Here is a 20,664-nt window from a genome sequence, read left to right as displayed (position 1 = left end):
TCATTGAATGGCGATGCAGGCTAGAAGGGCCGAATGGCCTACTCCTGCACCTATTTTCTATGTTTCTATGTTTCTATGTTGGAACGAATACAGTCCATACACTTCCTCCTCTGGTATCTCGAATTGTGTATCCGGATCCACGCTAGTCTGACCATCATCCTCCACGTGGTGTGTCGCAGCATGATTGCTCATCTGCGGACACTTGCACTGGAGATGCCCACTTCCAGACAGCCTTTGCAACTATATTGCTTAAATCAGCACTGCTGGTGCCGGTGATTTCCCCGACAACGCCAACATGGAGAAATCGGATGCATTCCTGCTGGCGGACTTTGGGCAGCCACAGGTTTCGCGTACGCAATCGGGTAGGCCCTGCCATGTGCTGCTCTGCCGAACGCCGAATCAATCATATTTACAGTATTTGCCGAGTTTCGATTTTTCACTGATATCTGCTTTAGACTTCTATCTGTCGTCATGCATGACTGAGCGATCGTGATGGCCTTGTTCAAGTCCAATGTCACCACCGCCAGTAGTTTACGCAGGATCACCTCGTGGTTGATGCTGATTACAAAGAAGTCCCGCAGCATGTCTGCCAATACAGCCCCGAACTTACATGGTCCCACTAGACGTCTCAGGTCGGCAATGAATTCCGCCGCATTCTGGCCCTCTGAGCGAACGTGCGTGTAAAATCTGTATCTCGAGATGGTGATGCCTTCGTCTGGCTTAAGGTGGCCCTGTACCAGTGTACACAATTCTTCATACATCTTCTCTGTTGTACTCACAGGCAGGAGTAGATTCTTTATCGGACCATAAAGTTTTGGACCGCAAACCGTGAGGAACACCACCCGACGCCGATCTGCATCGCCGATCTCCTCCATTTTGCTGGCAACGAAGAACTGGCTCAAACGGTTCACAAAGTCTGCCCAATCTTCTCCTTCCACAAATCGCTCCAACAATCTAATTGTGCTAATTTTTGCATGCAAAGATTTTTGTTGCTTCATCGTCAAATGTTGTGTATGCAATAACTGTTAAACTGAGTACTGTTTAAATCCAAGAGGTATGACTTTGGCTCTGCTTTATTAAGGCCAAAAATGACTAATATACAAAATGGCTGGCCTTTTATACTTGGGCTGCATACACGTGCGTGCAGCCCAATGGCCTCCAACAGTGATGCTATCTAGTGGCTAGTGATCCCAAAAGTACATACATGACATTAACCCCAATGAGTTTATAGGGAACATCGCTCCTACCTCCAGCTCTCTGAGGCACAGTGCGTTAGAAGATTGCTCTTCCAAAAGGAAGTGCTCACAGAGATATGCCAGCTCCTACAGGCAGACCTACAGCCTACCAGCGGTAACTGTGGCACTTCCCTTTTATGCCTCCGGCTCCTTCCAGGTATCAGCGGAGGACATATTCTCTATCTCGCAGCACGCTACACATTGCTGTATTCAGCATGTGACTAATGCACTGTACGCACGCAGAATGGACTTCATAAAGTTACCAATGACCAGGCTTTCGGTTTTGGATGATTTGCTGGCTTCCCCAAGGTTCAGAATGCCATTGACAGTAGGCACAGAATGCAGACATTTTCCGAAACTGAAAGGGATTCCACTCCATGGAATGTACAGATCGTCTGCGACCATAGTCAGTGCATCATGGCAATCAATGTCCAATATCCAGGGAGCATCCATGATGTTTTCATCTTGCATGAGAGCAGTGTTTCACGCATTTTGAAGCATCAACCACAAGGCCAGAGCGCTGATTGGGGATAAAGGTTACAGCCTTGCCACCTGGCTCATGACCCCCCGCCTCTGGAACCCTTAGACAGAAGCCGAGCATCGCTATAATGAGAGCCATGCAGCCACATGCAACATTGTCGAACAGACAATTGGAGTGCTCAAGCAGTGCTTCCGATGCCTGGACCACTCTGGAGGCTGCCTACAATACTCCCCTCAGCAGGTCTCTGAGTTCATTGTGGTGCGCTGCATGCTACACAACTTAGTCATCATGAGGGGATAGGAATTGCCAAGGGGGATTGCAGGACCACCTCAGGAGAAAGAGGAGGAGGAGGAGGAGGAAGACGAGGAAGAGGAGCCTGGTTAGGAACCCATGCCACTACCACGACAACCACAACCCTAGGGGAGGCATCGTGGAGATTTCGCCGCTGCAAAAGCTTTACGTCAAAAGTTCATAATTGAACACTTTGCTTGAAGAGTGAATGGCATGTTTGAGCGTTGCCTGGCTATTCAATCCCACCATATTGACTATTCCCCCTCTTATTCTGCAAATGAGACGCTGCACAGAAATGGTTATGGTAAAGAAAACATTTATTGAACATCACAACATTGTAAACTTTGTCACCTTCATTGTGAGACTTAAATAAAATAAAATAATGAACTGCATCCAGCAGTGTGATAATTTCCCATTTCCCATATCTCGGGAGCCTCTCATCAACAAAGGCAGACACTGATGCGGAGATTCAGCATTGCCTCCAGTGCGCCAGAGCAACCTTCGGCTGCCTGCGGAAAAGAGTGTTTGAAGACCAGGCCCTCAAATCTACCACCAAACTCCTGGTCTACAGGGCTGTAGTAATACCCGCCCTCCTGTATGGGTCTGAGGCATGGACGTTGTACAGAAGGCACCTCAAGTCGCTGGAGATACATCACCAACGATGTCTCCGCAAGATCCTGCAAATCTCCTGGGAGGACAGGTGCACCAACATCAGTGTCCTCAACCAGGCTAACATTCCCAGTATTGAAGCACTGACCACACTCGATCAGCTTCGCTGGGTAGGCCACATAGTTCGCATGCTAGATACGAGACTCCCTAAGCAAATGCTTTATGTGGAGCTCCTTCATGGTAAACGAGCCAAAGGAGGAGATTGGAAACGTTATAAGGACACCCTCAAAGCCTCCCTGGTAAAGTGCGACATCACCACTGACACCTGGGAGACCATGACCACAGACCGCCCGAGGTGGAGAAAATCCATCCGGGAGGGCGTTGAGCTCTTTGAGTCTCGATGCAAGGAGCATGAAGAGGCTAGGCGCAGGCAGCGGAAGGAGTGCACGGCAAACCAGCCCCACCGACCCCTTCCCCCAACGAATGTCTGTCCCACCTAAAACAGGGTTTGTGGCTCTCGTATCGGACTGTTCAGCCATCAAAGAACTCACTTTGGGAGTGGAAGCAAGTCCTCCTCAATTCCAAGGGACTGTCTATGATGAATTCCAGAACATTATCAGAACATAATCCAGCATCAAGCATCAAGAACACGATCCAGCAGTGTGATACTGTAACATAATATACGATATGATAACATCAATTCCTGCCCCACTATTTTTTCCCACCGTCTTTTGTTCACCTTCCCTTCATCCCCCTCCTTTGCCTGCTGCTCCTAATCAAAGTGGCACCAGGGCATGCAGTAAGGCTGCCCAGAGTGCTGCTGTGTTGGGGAGAGAGACAATGGAGAGGGCGTCTGGGGACGCACTGGAGCAGCTAGTGGCATGTAAGGCCCGGCTTCTGACTGGCTAGCTTCTTCATCGGCATCGCCAGTCACAGGTGGTTTGGGTAACAACCATTGCTGATGCTTGGTTGGTGACTGAGTGGGGGGAGACGGAATCTAGTAGATTTTTCAGCAGTGGGGAAAATGTTGGAATCAATTATTAAAGATGAAATAGCAGCGCGTTTGGAAAGCAGTGACAGGATCGGTCCAAGTCAGCATGGATTTATGAAAGGGAAATCATGCTTGACAAATCTTCGAGATTTTTTGAGGATGTAACTAGTAGAGTGGACAAGGGAGAACCAGTGGATGTGGTGCATTTGGACTTTCAAAAGGCTTTAGACAAGGTCCCACACAAGAGATTAGCATGCAAAATTAAAGCACATGGTATTGGGGATAATGTATTGACATGGATAGAGAACTGGTTGGCAGACAGGAAGCAGAGAGTTGGGATAAATGGGTCCTTTTCAGAATGGCAGGTAGTGACTAGTGGGGTGCCGCAGGGCTTAGTGCTGGGATCCCAGCTATTTACAATATACATCAATGATTTAGATGACGGAATTGAGTGTAATGTCTCCAAGTTTGCAGATGACACTAAGCTGGGTGGTGGTGTGAGCTGTGAGGAGGATGCTAAGAGGCAGCAGGGTGAGTTGGACAAGTTAGGTGAGTGGGCAAATGCATGGCAGATGCAGTACAATGTGGATAAATGTGAGGTTATCCACTTTGGTGGCAAAAACATGAAGGCAGAATATTATCTGAATGGCGGCAGATTAGGAAAAGGGAGGTGCAACGAGACTTGGGTGTCATGGTACATCAGTCATTGAAGGTTGGCATGCAGGTACAGCAGGCGGTGAAGAAGGCAAATGGCATGTTGGCCTTCATAGCTAGGGAATTTGAGTATAGGGAGCTCTTACTGCAGTTGTACAGGGCCTTGGTGAGGCCTCACCTGGAATATTGTGTTCAGTTTTGGTCTCCTAATCTTAGGAAGGACGCTTTTGCTATTGAGAGAGTGCAGCAAAGGTTCACCAGACTGATTCCCGGGATGGCAGGACTGACATATGAGGAGAGACTAGATCGACTGGGCCTGTATTCACTGGAGTTTAGAAGGATGAGAGGGGATCTCATAGAAACATATAAAATTCTGACGGGACTGGACTGGTTAGATGCAGGAAGAATGTTCCCAATGTTGGGGAAGTCCAGAACCAGGGGTCACAGTCTAAGGATAAGGGGTAAGCCATTTAGGACCGAGATAAGGAGAAACTTCTTCACTCAGAGAGTTGTTAACCTGTGGAATTCTCTACCGCAGAGAGTTGTTGATGCCAATTCGTTAGATGTATTCAAGAGGGAGTTAAATATGGCCCTTATGGCTAAAGGGATCAAGGGGTATGGAGAGAAAGCAGGAAAGGGGTACTGAGGTGAATGATCAGCCATGATCATATTGAGTGGTGATGCAGGCTCGAAGGGCCGAATGGCCTACTCCTGCATCTATTTTCTATGTTTCTATGTTTCTATGTCAAGCATGATTACCCTTTCATAAATCTATGCTGACTTGGACCGATTCTGTCACTGCTTTCCAAATGCGCTGCTATTTCAACTTTAATAATTGATTCCAACATTTTTCCCACTACCGATGTCAGGCCAACCAGTCTATAATTGCCCGTTTTCTCTCTCCCTCCTTTTTTAAAAAGTGGGGTTATATTAGCTACCCTCCAATCCATAGGAACTGATCCAGAGTCAATAGAATGTCGGAAAATGACCACCAGTGCATTCACTATTTCTAGGGCCACTTCCTTAAGTACTCTGGGATACAGACTATCAGGCCCATCAGAAACCAGTCAATCTATTAACAAATGTCATCCCCAAATCTTTAACTTGAGCCCGCCTAGGAGACGCAAATGTTATTGGATATCTTAATGGTTACGGTCGCAACAAAGAGTCTTTAGTCCATCAACAGTAACTCCATTTATGATTCACGCCCGAGTGAATAACTATCTTTGTTAAAGTGACTAATTTGGTCTTCCATTTATATTAAATGACATGCAAACAATCTAAGGAAGGACGTTCTTGCTATTGAGGGAGTGCAGCGAAGGTTCACCAGACTGATTCCAGGGATGACTGGACTGACATATGGCTGGACTGGATCAACTGGGCCTTTATACATTGGAGTTTAGAAGGATGAGAGGGGATCTCATAGAAACGTATAAGATTCTGAAGGGATGGGACAGGTTAGATGCGGGAAGAATGTTCCCGATGTTGGGGAAGTTCAGAACCAGGGGACACAGTCTTAGGATAAGGGGTAGGCCATTTAGGACTGAGATGCGGAGAAACTTCTTCACTCAGAGAGTTGTTAACCTGTGGAATTCCCTGCCGCAGAGAGTTGTTGATGCTAGTTCATTGGATGTATTCAAGAGGGAGTTAGATATGGCCCTTACGGCTAAAGGGATCAAGGGGTATGGAGAGAAAGCGGGAAAGGGGTACTGAGGTGAATGATCAGCCATGATCTTATTGAATGGTGGTGCAAGCTCGAAGGGCCGAATGGCCTACTCCTGCACCTATTTTCTATGTAATATAACCTGGTTCTCAGGCTCTGACTACTTTTGAGAATGATCTCTGATGTCAGAGAACAACACATGTCCTAGAGTGACCAGCTCCCTCCCTCCAGGCCGTCTAACTGGATGCATTGCTCCTCACCGTCGGGAACGCTCTGAAGTTAAAGAGGGCCTGATTCTATTCTTATACTATAATACAACCTTGGCGTGTTCTTAAGTACTATCTAGATTGCACATTTAGCTGAGGCCTCATTTTTAGGTGTTTACCCAGCTTATAATCTTTTCAGCTTTTGCCTCTGTGCTAGAAGCTTTGTTTATAGTACAATACGTGCTGAGGCCAAATATTTATCCTGTTCCCCAGACCTGGATGTTTTCATTCTGCCCTTGTTCTCCTACATTACAACATGGACTAAACTTCAAAATGTACTTCATTGGCTGTAAAGTGCTTTGGGACATTCAGCGGTCGTGAAAGATGCTATATAGAGAGAAAGAGAGAGAGAGAGAGAAGATTAAGCTTTCCCTATCTCTCATATTTGCTGTACCAATAAAAATGTTAAAAGAAAGGGATGCTAGAATATATTGACTTTGTAAATCATCTGAAAACATTCTAACATATCTGAATTTCACTTTCTCACCCTATTCCCATATCCCTTGGTTCCCTTACTGTCCAAAATGTTATCAATCTGTCTCGAATATACTCGAGGAGATGTATCACTATATAGCTATGGAGAGGTGTTGAATTGCGAGCTTCAATGTGACTAATGTGGGTTTTGAGATCCCTTTCTCTTATACTTCTGCTTCTTGCCCATGTCTTTCCTTAGCTTATCAAGACAGCAGATGGCCCCTATGAGTAATTAAATATGTTAATATTACTATGATAGCACATGCTGAGTTTAAGAATTTACCGGCAACGCTAATTAGCAGAGAACTACTGTCATAATCTGATTTCACTGCATCCAGGTTTTTGTGCAAAGTTGTTGTGCTTAGCTAAAAATATTGGGCTAGAAATTGCGTAGCTCCCCGTTTGGGGAAATAACTTTTCAGGAAGTGCAAAAGTATTGCTGGGATTTTGCTTCTGCTTCTGGATTTGCTTCTACTGGGAACTTTCGCTTTAGCGCTCCAAGAGGGAAGTGGAGTGCTAAAGAGAGTGAGGGAACGGTATCGGCAGAGTGCTGAGCAATGTTCGGGGCATCGCTGCCGTTTTACAGGTTCCTTCCCTCCCTACAAATCCCCTGGGAGGACAGACGCACCAACGTTAGCGTCCTCGACCAGGCCAACATCCCCAGCATTGAAGCACGGACCACACTAGATCAGCTCCACTGGGCAGGCCACATTGTTCGCATGCCAGACACGAGACTCCCAAAGCAAGCGCTCTACTCGGAACTCGTTCACGGCAAACGAGCCAAAGGTGGGCAGCGGAAACGTTACAAGGACACCCTCAAAGCCTACCTGATAAAGTGCAACATCCCCACTGACACCTGGGAGTCCCTGGCCAAAAACCACCCTAAGTGCATCCGGGAGGGTGCTGAGCACCTCGAATCTTGTCCCCGAGAGCATGCAGAAATCAAGCGCAGGCAGCAGAAAGAGCATGCAGCAAAGCAGTCCCACCCACCCCTTCCCTCAATGACTGTCTGTCCCACCTGTGACAGAGACTGTGGTTCTCGTATTGGACTATACAGCCACCTAAGAACTCATGTTAAGAGTGGAAGCAAGTCTTCCTCGATTCCAAGGAACTGCCTATGATGATGATGATAAAGGGAAGGGCCAGTGCTGGGTTGAATGAATCTTCAAGCTGTGTCTGTTGGCCCACAGCACCTGCGCTACGTGCATACTGGCCCCAAGCACTCTAAGAGAGTGCAGGGCTGAACAATCGTGGGGGCAAAAGAAAGCAGGAGGCACCAGAATGGGGAGATAAATCAAGTTTGCCCTACCTGACCACCACTGCCTTTAAATATTACTCTCCAAACGGCCAACCGAGGTGACAAAGCTACTTGCTGCTGCTGTTGTTGACCCCGGTGATGCTGCAGGGGACAGAGTGAATATTACATCCGGAGCGATAACGGAGCACTGCGTACCAGATGACATCATGATCTTCGGGACGCAAGAGAACGAGGCAGTAACTGTTAGCGCCAGTGCAAAACCATCAGGGAAGGTTGCGAACGTCGGTGATTTAGCCACGCCCAGTTGGTAACCCATTAGCGCCCATTACCAGCCCTCATAAGCACTAACAGGAGGCACAAAGCAGGCCAATTTCTCCCCCAAAAAGCATAGAACTACAATATTTGCCGCATGTTTAAGCATTGCAACCTATCATTGTGTGCCACAGTATTAGGGATACATATATGAGGCTGTGTTTGGTTGTCCCCGCTTAGAGGTCATTACTCTAGGTGGTAGTATGGGACTGATGCATTTAACTAGGAATCACTTCCATTTGGTTGGTAAATGCAATTTTTTCTGACAGCAAGCAAAGTGTGCCATTTAAAGAAACAGTGCCTTGGTAAATATAAACCCACATTTATAGTACTTTTCTGTTTGTGCATGATTGTTAGATCACTCTTTTAGCCACATTTAAATATGTGCCAATTATCCCTTATTATGCAATATAATTCAGTTTGACAATCTATCCAATGAGTGGAAATAAAGGACCTGTGTGACTGTTGTCACAAAAGCCACATATATGAAGTCAGTCTGTTTGTCTACTGTGTTATCTGTCTTTAACTATTACTATTTAAAAAGAAATATATAAAATAACATAGTTTACATTTGTCTCCACTTTTTGAGGAGCAGCAGCACTGTTTGCACATGCACACATTTGTTTAATCAATTAAAACCATCTTTGAAAATTGTACTGATGGAAATAGAATGCTTACTGCAAAAGCTTGCTGATATGCGTGACTTTATTTAACTGGCACAAATCCTTACTGTATTTCTATAGGCTTATCTTTTGTACTCTTTTTCAGATCATTAAACATCTTTCTGATGTTTTTCCATGCTTCCTACCTGAGGCCTTTGTGGTTGTGTTTGCTGGTCAGCCAACTAGAGCTGTCCTTTCCACAGTTGCATCCATTAGCTCCTCTATTGCATTAACTCTGAAATACATTTCATGAGAAAGTTGCTCTTTATTTCCACAAAATATATCTATATAAAAGCCCCATGACATTATTTAGACTATTGACTGGAAATATACAAAATAAGCATTAGCTCTGCTGATTCCTGACTGACCACATTTCTGATAGTAACAATGGAGTGAAAATTCTGATGTGCATATCACAAAATTGTCCAACAATTAAAGTTAATGGATCTGAATTTCCATGGGACTACCTGTTCCAACAGTGCACTGCAAGGATGGGATTCCCACCCATCCATTCCAAAACTGACCGTGCCATAGAATGTGGTGCAAGCTGAATTTGTATACCCACTGGTGTTAATTGAGCAAAACTCCTTGTAACACAAGAGTACTGTACTAGGACTGAGGAGAACATATAAGAACATAAGAAATAGGAGTAGGCCATTTGATAAGATCATGGATGATCTGATCTTGGCCTCAACTCTACTTCAGTGCCCACTCCCCATTACCCTTGACTATTTCCACCTTAAACGTACTCAATGACCCAGCATCCACAGCTCTCTGGGGTAGAGAATTCCACAGATTCATGACCCTCTGAGAGAAGAAATTCCTCCTCATCTCCTTTTCAAATGGGCGACCACTTATTCTGAACCTATGCCCCTTAGTTCTAGATACCCACACGAGGGGAAATAATCTCTCTGCATCGATCCGATCAAGCCCCCTCATAATCTTATACATTTCAATAAGATCACCTTTCATTCTTCTAAACTCCAAGGAGTATAGGCCCAACCTGCTCAAGCTTTCTTCATAACATAACCCCTTCATCACAGGAATCAACCTCGTGAACCATCTCTAAACTGCCTCCAATGCAAGTATATCCCTCCTTAAATAAGGAGACCAAAACTGTATGCAGTACTCCAGGTGTGGTCTCACCAACACCCTGTACAGTTGTAGCAGGACTTCCCTACTTTTATACTCCAACCCCTTTGCAATAAAGGCTAACATTCCATTTGCCTTCCTAATTACTTGCTGTACCTGCATACTAACTTTTTGCATTTCATGTACAAGGACCCCAGATCCCTCTGTGCCACAGCATTTTGTAATCGCTCTCCATTTAAATAATAACGTGCTTTTTTATTTTTCCTACCAAAGTGGATAACTTCACACTTTCCCACATTATACTCCATGGGCTAGGTTTTACACTTTTGTGCTTATCGCCCAAAAATGGGAGTTATTTCCGGCGTGAGCAGTAAAAATGGGTTTTCAGATCGCCAGCTTCTCACCCATTCTCAAAGCACCTAGTCTCCATTTTTGAAATTGGGCGCTACTGCGAGCGATAGGAAACGGGCGGTAGCGTTAAATCTCACTGACCTTCTGCCGTAAAATGTCACCATCCTTAGCAACAGAATGGCAATGCTCAATTCCCACGATTCAGGAGGTCAAGGGTCATCATGACATGTGCAGAAGAGGAGACAGAGAGAGAGGGAGCAGAGAGGGACTGAAAGCGTGTGTGGTTGTGGTGTGTGCTTGTTTGGCTAGGGAGATTCACCAGCAGCAAAAAGCCTACTAAGCACCAAGAACATAGTTGGCACCAAGTTTTTGTCCAACAAATAATATATAACATGAAAGGGATGGAGGAGATCCTGGAGCTGATAGCCAGGAACATTGGTTGCAGAGGGCTCCCAGTGGTCCCGGAGCGCAGCACTGCACCCCAAGGTGCCGCACCCCCATTGCCAACCACACATGAGAGCCAGGAGCAACATCTTGCTTCTAACTCGGAGCACATTCCCACCTCAGGACCGTCCTCTCCCGTATTGGTCCAAGCAGCGGTTCGGCCGTCATCGCCTGAGGAGCTCCTCGGCCAGGCGGCTTGGAGTCAGGAGGGGAAGGGGTAGAGGTGGGGAGGAGAAGCGGATAGTGGGGGGAAGGGTTGGTTTTTACAGAAATACTGATGATTTCAGACTATTGTTCAGTTTAAATGTTTTTTATTTAACAAAATCTTGTTGCACATTGGCTCAGATAGCTGCACCATTACACGTTGGTGATTCCTTAACATCAAAGGGCATAATTACACTTAACTTCAATCAACTTAAACTTTAACTGTCACCAAGGTGATGTCCTCCATTGATTTATGACCTGCACGCCCAGTTGTGTGTCAGCCTTGTAAATAACATCAATGTTCTTTCAGGCAAAGCGCTTATTGATGAGCTCCTGACGTAAGGCTCTTGCAGCTATCATGCCATCACGGGCCTTTTCATGCGGTCTACAGGGGGGCAGGGGCATGGCTTCAGTGTCAGCCTGATTGTCTGGGCCAGTCAGCATCCGCCTCCTCATCCTCCTCTTCCTCTCTCTGGTGAAGTGAACTGTCAGACTCATCAGGCAATTCTTGTCCCCTCCTGATAGCCAAGTTGTGCAGCATGGAGCACACCACCACGAATTGAGCTACCTGCTCAGGGTGGTATAGGAGGTCTCTTCCTGAGTGGTCCAGGCATCTAAAGTGCTGCTTAAGCACGCCAATGGTTTTCTCCATGATATTGTGAGTGGCTCCGTAGCTCTCGTTGTATCGCCTCTCAGCTTCGGTGTGAATGTCACGCAGGGGGGTCATCAGCCAGGTGGCGAGGCCATATCCTTTGTCACCAAGCATCCAGCATTGACCTTGTGGCTGATTGTTAAACAAGTCAGATACAGTGCTTTCACGCAGGATGTGAGCATCATGGATGCTGCCCGGAAATTTAGCATTCACTGCCATTATAATTTGCTGGTGGTCGACAACGAGTTGGACATTCAGGGAGTGGAATCCCTTGCGGTTCCTGAAAACCTCTGCAACCTGAAAAGGTGCCTGCATCGCGATGTGTTTACAGTCTATTGCTCATTGCACCTTGAGGAATTTTGCAATTCGGTAGAATCCTAGAGTCCTCTCACTCTGTGCCTCCCTGATCATAGGGAAGCTGATCAAGTCCCTCCTGCATGCGTACAGGGCTTCAGTGACCTGTCTAATGCAACAATGTGTGGCATGCTGAGACAAACCACAAATGTCGCCGGCTGAGACCTGAAAAGAACCCGATGCATAGAACGACAGTGCCGAGGTGACTTTGACCTCGACAGACAGTGCAGTACTGATGGTGTTGGCAGGCTGCAGATCTCCCCTTATGAGCTGGCATACCTCAGTGATAACCTCTTTGTGGAAGCGCAGTCTCTGAAGGCAGGTGGTGTCGGGCAAGTCGAGGTCAGGCTGCTTCTCCCTGTACTTGTGGGGGGGTGTAACATCTGGTCCTCCTCATCAATCTGGCATGTCTTACATTGGGCACATAATGCTGTGGAGCGTACCTTCGGCCATCTCGAGTCTGCAGCATGTAATTGGTCATCAAGGGAGGGTGAGAAAGGACAAGCCCCATTGCAGTAGCTCTCTGTTTTCCACCAATTGATCACAAACAATGAATGTTCCGACGAAGACACCTATTCAATTCCAATCGGTCACAGTATGGTCAAGATATTTGTACAGATGTTCACATCAACTCCAATGACCTCCAGAGTACATCCGAACTTCCCTGAGGTTGAAACACAGCAGCCTTTTAAAGGATGCGACATGTGATGTAGAACATGGCGTCCATAACGCTATGATTAGTTCTGGTTAGTTCCACTTTTTCTGGGCGTTTTTTTGGCCAAGCGATAATGTGGGCGATATGTGTACGTGGTGGTGAAGGTGACGCTGGGCAATCTCATGGCCGCTAGTTTTGGCAAATATGATCATTACGACAAAAAAAAGTGGACAGGCAGTGTTATTGAATCTCAGCGTTAATTCCGTGCGGAAAGTAACACTGGGTGATATTATGGCCGTTGATTTTGCCCATTCTGATGATTCCGCCCAAAAAAGTGGGCGGGCAGTATTATTTTTTCCCAGCGTTACACACATGGGAAAAGTAACACTTGGCAATAAGTTTCTGAAAAATGCCCGTCAGTTTCCATTTTGTGGTTAAATGGGCGATATATGGGCTTTATACATAATTTCAGCGGTAAAATGGATGTTAAGTGGGCGTTAAGCATGCAAAAAACAAGGAAACTCTAGCCCCATCTGCCAAATCTTTGCCCACACATTTAGCCTACCAATATCCCTTTGTAGCTTCTTTAATTAATATAGATTATAAATAGTTGAGGCCCCAGAACTGATCCCTGTGGCACCCCATTATTTACAGTTTGCCAACATGAAAATTACCCATTTATTTCGACTCTCTGTTTTCTGTTAGTTAGCCAATTCTCAATCCATGCTGATATATTACCCCCAACCCCGTGAACTCTTATCTTGTGCAGTAACCTTTTATGTGGCACTTTTTGAATGCCGACTGGAAATTCAAATACATGACATCTACTGGTACCCCTTTATCCACCCTGCTTCAGACATCCTCAAAGCACTCCAGCAAATTTGTCAAACATGATTTCCCTTTCATAAAACCTTGCTGACTCTACTTGACTGTAGTATGATTTTCTAAAGGAGGTGTGCAAATTTCAAGTGCAGCCTTTAAATAAGCCAGGAGTTCCTGAAGATTTCAGCAGCAGACTGGGAGAGGGGGAGATGATGATGTGTAGTGAACCTTTTGCAAGTCTCAGGTGATTAGTCGGAAACTGTCATAGATGCCTCATGTAGGTTTTGTGGTACTTTTGAAGAACGTCTTCAAATGGAGGAGAAGGCAGAGGCACTTAAAGAAAGAAGCAGGTCCAATCTACAAAATTGAAGCCCATAGGGTTAAAGGGGCAGTGGCAGCGTGGATATGAAATTGGCTAAGGAACAGAAAGCAGAGAGTAGTGGTGAATGGTTGTTTTTCAAACTGGAGGGATATATACAGTGGTGTCCCCCCCACCCTCCACCCCACCCCCCCCCCCCCCCCCCCACCCCACTGGTCGGTGATCGGACCACTCTCTTTTTGATTAATATTAATGCCCTGGACTTGGATGTAGAGGGCATAATTTCAAAGTTTGCAGATGAGACAAAACTCGGAAAAGTAGTAAACAGTGAGGAGACATAGATAGACTGGTGCAAAGAGCAGATGCAAGGCAGATTAAATTTCATGAGAAGTGTGCAGTGATGCATTTTGGAAGGAAGAATGAGAACCAATATAAACTAAATGGTACAATTGTAAAGGGCATGCAGGAACAGAGAGATTTGGGGGATTACGTAAAGAAATATTTGAAGCTGGCAAGACAAGTTGAGAAGGGTATTAAAAAGGCATAGAGGATCCTTGGCTTTATAAATAGAGGCACAGAGAACAAAAGCAAGGAAGTTACTAAATCTTTATTAATCATTGGTTAGGCCTCAGCTAGAGTATTGTGTCTAATTTTGGGCAACATACTTTAGGAAGGATGTCAAGGTTTTGGAGAGGGTGCAGAGGAGATTTATTACAATGGTGCCAGGGGTGAGGGACTTCAGTTACGTGGAGAGACTAGAGAAGCTGGGATTACTCTCCTTGGAGCAGTGAACATTAAGGGAAGATTTGATAGAGGTATTCAAAATCATGAAGGGTTTGATAGAATAAATAAGGAAAATCTGTTTCCACTGGCAGAAGGGTTGGTAACCAGAGGACACAGATTGAAGGTAATGCCAGAGATGAGATGAGGAGATTTTTTTTAATGCAGTGAGTTGTTATGATCTGGAATGCACTGCCTGTTCCCTAGCATTAGCGTTCCTTTCATTGATGAACACAAAGAAATCACAAAAGAGTAAAGTAAAAAGTATTTTAATTTCATGAAACTGATTCTCTAATTCATGCATTTTCTTGCTCTTTAGACTATTAAAAAAGAAATGAGAAAGAATTATACACATTCGTTAAGATTCAAGGTAAGTATGCATTTAGTTATAAATATCCAACCAATTAACAAATACTTTTCAACTAAATTATCTTTTAAGATTAAAGAGTATGCTTTCTGATTTAAATTCTGTTTCCACAGCTTGATCTGGCTTCAATAATCCCCTTTGATTTATTATACTTGCTGTTTAACTGTAATCCTCTGTTTCGACTGAATCGTTTACTTAAGGTAAATACACTAATTATTGGTTTAATATTGGAACTAAATTTTTATGGACTGTTTCTATTACATTTAACTCACATGTTGTTGTTATAAATCACAACTGTTTTTTTCTTTTATGAGTCTTTAGAATGTGTCTGGATTGCCAAAACTTGGTGAGATCTATAAATCATATTTGACATGTTTAAAGTTTGACTGTCTAATGAATGAAATGGAATACATGGTGCTGCATCATTAGATTGTTACAGAGTCAAGCGGAATATATTGGGAAAGTGTAACACATGGGAATGATATGCTGTAAACATTGTTTCAATTAATTTATTCATGTAAAATCTCTATTCTGCCCCTATAAAATACAATTATTTCTATTAATATCATCATCATCATAGGCAGTCCCTCGGAATCGAGGAAGACTTGTTCCACTCTTAGAATGAGTCCTTAGGTGGCTGAACAGTCCAATACGAGAGCCACAGTCCCTGCCACAGGTGGGACACAGTTGTTGAGGGTAAGGGAGGGTGCGACAGGTGTGCCGCACATACTTACCGCTGCCTGCGCTTGTTTTCTGCATGTACTCGGCGATGAGACTCGAGGCGCTCAGCGCCCTCCCAGATGCACTTCCTCCACTTAGGGCGGTCTTTGGCCAGGTACTCCCAGGTGTCGGTGGGGATGTTGCACCTTATCAGGGAGGCATTGAGGATGTCCTTGTAACATTTTTCTGTCCACCTTTGGCTCATTTGCGCTTGCTTTGGGAGTCTCGTGTCTGGCATGTGGACAACGTAGCCTGCCCAGCAGAGCTGATCAAGTGTGGTCAGTGCTTCAATGCTGGGGATATTTGCCTGGTCAAGGACACTAATGTTGGTGCGTCTGTCCTCCCAGGGGATTTGTAGAATCTTGCGGAGGCATCATTGGCGGTATTTCTCCAGCGACTTGAGGTGTCTACTGTTGTAATACCTGCCCTCCATGTCTCTGAGCCATACAGGAGGGCAGGTATTACAACAGCCCTGTAGACCATGAGCATGGTGGTAGATTTGAGGGCCTGGTCTTTGAACACTCTTTTCCTCAGGTGGCCAAAGATTGCGCTGGCGCACTGGAGGCGGTGTTGAATCTCCTCATCAATGTCTGCTTTTGTTGATAAGAGGCTCCCGAGGTTTGGGAAATGGTCCACGTTGTCCAGGGCCGCGCTGTGGATCTTGATGACTGGGGGGCAATGCTGTGCGGCGAGGACAGGCTGGTGGAGGATGTTTAGCGTAAGGCCCATGCTTTCGTACGTCTCAGTAAATACATCGACTATGTCCTGGAGTTCAGCCTCTGAATGTGCGCAGACACAGGCGTCATCCGTGTACTGTAGCTCGATGACAGAGGTTGGGGTGGCCTGGAGACGGCGAAGGTTGAATAGCTTCCCACTGGTTCTGTAGTTTAGTTCCACTCCAGCAGGGAGCTTGTTGGCTGTGAGGTGAAGCATGGCAGCAAGGAAGATTGGGAAGAGGGTTGGGGCAATGAGGTAGCCCTGTTTGACCCCAATCCGGACGTGGATTGGGTCTATAATGGATCCATTGGTAAGGATCACGGCCTGCATGTCGTCATGGAGCAGGCGGAGGATGTTGACGAACTTTTGGGGGCATCCAAAACGGAGAAGGACGCCCCATAGACCCTCACGGTAGACAGTGTCAAAGGCCTTTGTAAGGTCGAAGAAGGCCATGTATAAGGGCTGGTGCTGCTCCCTGCATTTTTCCTGCAGCTATCGCGCTGCAAATATCATGTCCATTGTGCCCCGGAGGGGACGAAATCCGCACTGCGACTCCGGGAGGAGCTCCTCAGCCACAGGGAAAAGACGGTTGAGGAGAACTCTAGCAACAACTTTCCCAGTGGCTGATAGCAGGGAGATTCCTCTGCAGTTTCCACATTCGGACTTGTCCCCTTTTTTAAAGATGGTCACGATCACTGCATCTCTGAGATCTCCTGGCGTGCTCTCCTCCCTCCAGATGAGAGAGATGAGGTCATGTATCTGCGCCAACAGCACCTCTCCGCCATACTATAGTGCCTCAGCAAGGATTCCATCCGCTTCCGTAGCCTTGTTGTTCTTAAGCTGTCTTATGGCCTTTCCTACCTGGTGCGGACTTGGGGTTTTACTGAGGTAGTGGCGGGTCGCATGCTGCAGGATGGAGTCGAGAACACTCGAGTCAAAGGCAGAGTCTTGATTGAAGAGATCTTCAAAGTGCTCCTTCCAGTGGGCCCTGACTGCCTCGGGTCCTTGATGAGTGTTTCCCCGTTCTTGGCCAGCAGTGGGGTGGGGCCTTGGGTGTTTGAACCGTAGGTGGCCTTGATTGCGATGAAGAATCTTCGCATATCATGGCTGTCGGCTAGTTATTGTATCTCCTGTACTTTCTCCATCCACCATCTGTTCTTTAGGACCCGGGTTTTTTGTTGGACCTCAGCCTTGAGCCGCCTGTAATGTTGCTTTGCTGCTCCCGAGTTGAGTTGTTGCTTAAGGCTCAGAAATGCTCTGCGCTTGCGATCTATTAATTCTTGGAACTCTTGATCATTCTCATCAAACCAGTCCTGGTGTTTTCTGGTTGAGTGACCAAGTGTCTCTTCACAGGCACTGGTTATGGAGGCCTGGAGGGCATAACAAGCGCTGTGGGCATTCTGCGTCTCAGGGTCATCAAGGCATGCCAGATTAGCTGTGAGGCACTGGTTGTATAGGGCTCTGTTAGCTGGGTCTTTAAGTGTCCCAACATTGACTTTTTTGCGGGACTGCTTCTGCTGTCCCCTCCGCTTTGGGGCTATGTTGATGTCGATGATGGATCGGATTAGGCAGTGGTCCATCCAGCAGTTGTCAGCTCCTGTCATGGCGCGGGTGATGTGCACAACCTTGCGATCCCTGGCTTGGACGATGACATAGTCGAGCATGTGTCAGTGTTTGGAGTGAGGGTGTTGCCACGATGCCTTGTATTGTCCCTCTGGCAGAACAAGGTGTTGGTGATGAGAAGTTCATGTTCCAGACATTTTGTCAGGAGTAGGATACCGCTGGAGTTGAGTTTCCCTACCCCCTCTCTGCCAATCACACCTCCCCAGAAGGCTGTGTCTTTGCCGACCCTGACGATGAAGTCACCTAGGAGGATAGTTTGTCATCCGCGGGGACACGGGATAGGGATTTTTTGAGGTTGGAGTAAAGGTTGTCTATTAATATGCACAATATTTATATATATTATTATCACATCGTTAAATATGAACATCTGAGGCTCCCCCTTTTAATATTTACTTGTGATGTCAAACCTATTAAATGAAAGTAAAGTGATAGATTTTTCTTGCTGTCCCCTTTCCCTGGTTTCACACCATGGATGGGACTGCTGACCCGGAATTGGCTGAAAGGAGTTTTGGGATTTATTGTGCCAGCTTTTCCTCCTGCTTACATTGAAGTCTTCTGAAGTGTTTTGATTGGTGGATGGAACAGGAGAAGAATTATAGAGCTGGTCTAATGATAACCTGCTTCAATGAATCAAAGCTATGATTTGAATTCACAGGGAGAGAAATTCAACTTAGGTTTGCCCATTTATTGGCGAAAAATGGCCGTTGGGCCTACAAATTTCCCTGCAAACTGCTAATAAACAGTAACACAGACAGCTCGCCAATCTTAATCAAATGAGGTACACATGCCAATTTTGCGCATATTTCTGTCTGACACCATCAGGCGAATGTTCTGATCATGCTGCCCACTGTGCATTATTACCGGCTCTGGTTGAATTTTCGCCCACAATGTCAAGTCAATCCAGTGTTCTGTATCTGGAGTGACCACAATATATAAATAAACGTTAACATTCTGATGTATATATTACAGCCCTAAATGGTGCCCATCAATAACAACATATCCATTAACAATACATCTTGCTTGCGGATGACACATTGGTGATTTGCTGATCTTTTTTTCTGACGGTAGAAGGAGCCATAGCGCAGCATGTAGGAAATTTCCAATAGCTGGAAGCAAAAAATAGAAGAAAAGTCACTGCCCGACCACTCTAGAGCCTCTTCAAGGACAGCACTACTAATGCCTTAGAAACAGCTTGATGATGGAGGGTGGATCAAAGATGTCACATAGTCACAGAGAGGGTAATTTTAACCCCCCAGGATGGGTGGGAAGGAGATGGGGGTTAAAAATGTAAAAATCTGAAACCCGATCCCCAACCCGTTTCCAGTGCACCCATATCCGTCCGGTTTTATCGGTTGTGGTTTGAAGGGCGGGCAACTAACCTACTCTCAGGAGGTGGATCCATCACTCGAATACTTTAATGAGGCTGCATGCCTCCAATTTAACAAGTGTATTACTTTTAAAACCTGCAGGCCAGGTGTCCTGTGCCTCAGGAAACCCAGCAGCTGAAGGGAGGCAAGAAGGGCCATATCCATCAAGTAAGTTCCTTTACAACACTGCTTATGGGCCAGAAGGACCAGGAATATTTCCTCCTGGTCCAACGAGCATACCTGCCTCCGTCCCCGCAATTGGATCCCTACGATCAGCTGACCCCCTTTCCATGATCGGACCCCAGTGATCAGCTGACCCCGGATGTCCAACTCACCTCCCTCTGATGTCCAATCTTCAACTCCCCCTCTGACCTCCAACTCCCTGTCCGACCCCCCCGCCCTTGCCCCCAACCACTCCAATGGCCAACCCCCTCACTTCTACCACTTAAAGCGGAAGAAGCCAAAGAGGAGGAAACAGAAGGAAGGATGCAACCTAGACAGCCCCTTCCAGGCCAGGGTATCCGGGATGGAATCATCTATCTGCGGTACCAGTGACCACAACCCCAATTCCCCTTTCAACATTTGTCCCACACCTTCCCTTCCCTCTGTTACTGACCATCACAGCAGCCTCTTGGTCACAATGCTGAAATAAAAGCCACCACAAAGCAAACTTTTCAATCTTTATACATCTATCCATCCAATATGACATCAAAAAATCAACTCATCATCCTTATGCATTCCCTTAGTGACTGTCTTGTGTGTGTCTTTGCCTACCCCACTAATGCCACATAGTGCTACCCCAGTGGCTGCAACATGGCTGGTGAAAGGCTGCTGACTTTCAATGGGGGACACTGCAAATGGCCTTGCTGGTCGACCTTGAGGAACTGGTGGCTGGGAATGTCAAACCAAGTGGCGGTGTTGTTTCTTCTTCTTCTTCTTCTTCTCCACCTCCTCCTCCTTCTCTTCCTTTTTCTCCTTCTCCTTCTCTTTCTCTTTCTCTTTCCCTTTCTCTTTCTTTTTCTTTTTCTTTTTCAACTAGCTGGGCAGGCTGCATTTCTTGGTTGTGTGAAATGAGTGGTGGTGAGGGGAGGGCGGGAAAGCAAGAGGTGCATGCGCAAAGGAGGATAACGTATGAGGCTACCAGCGTCTTGAATCATTTCAGCCCCGCCACTGGTCAAGGGCTCAGCCATGTCCCTACCAAGACTGTCCAGCACCGTCTCTTCCAAGGGGGTGAGGTGAAGCTAGGAATGGGAGCTGTCCCTCATGTTTGGTAAAGATTGTTGGCAGGCAAGTGATTAACC

At 46.2% G+C, this 20,664-nt stretch overlaps 1 protein-coding gene across 1 annotated transcript in view; it reads left to right on the top strand.

The window, feature by feature from the left end:
* Nucleotides 1–20,664, top strand: part of cngb3.1 (cyclic nucleotide gated channel subunit beta 3, tandem duplicate 1) — a 283,664-nt gene that overhangs the window by 70,352 nt on the left and 192,648 nt on the right. The window contains exons 5-6 of the mRNA XM_070886506.1: nucleotides 14,889–14,939; nucleotides 15,050–15,136. Of these exons, the coding sequence (XP_070742607.1) occupies nucleotides 14,889–14,939; nucleotides 15,050–15,136 (138 nt within the window). The remainder of the gene's footprint in view (nucleotides 1–14,888; nucleotides 14,940–15,049; nucleotides 15,137–20,664) is intronic.

Source organism: Pristiophorus japonicus, chromosome 1 (genome assembly GCF_044704955.1).
Source record: "Pristiophorus japonicus isolate sPriJap1 chromosome 1, sPriJap1.hap1, whole genome shotgun sequence".
In the NCBI taxonomy this organism is placed as follows: Eukaryota; Metazoa; Chordata; class Chondrichthyes; family Pristiophoridae; genus Pristiophorus; species Pristiophorus japonicus.
Note: the sequence above shows the minus strand (reverse complement) of the source record. Positions and strands in the feature narration are given on the sequence as shown.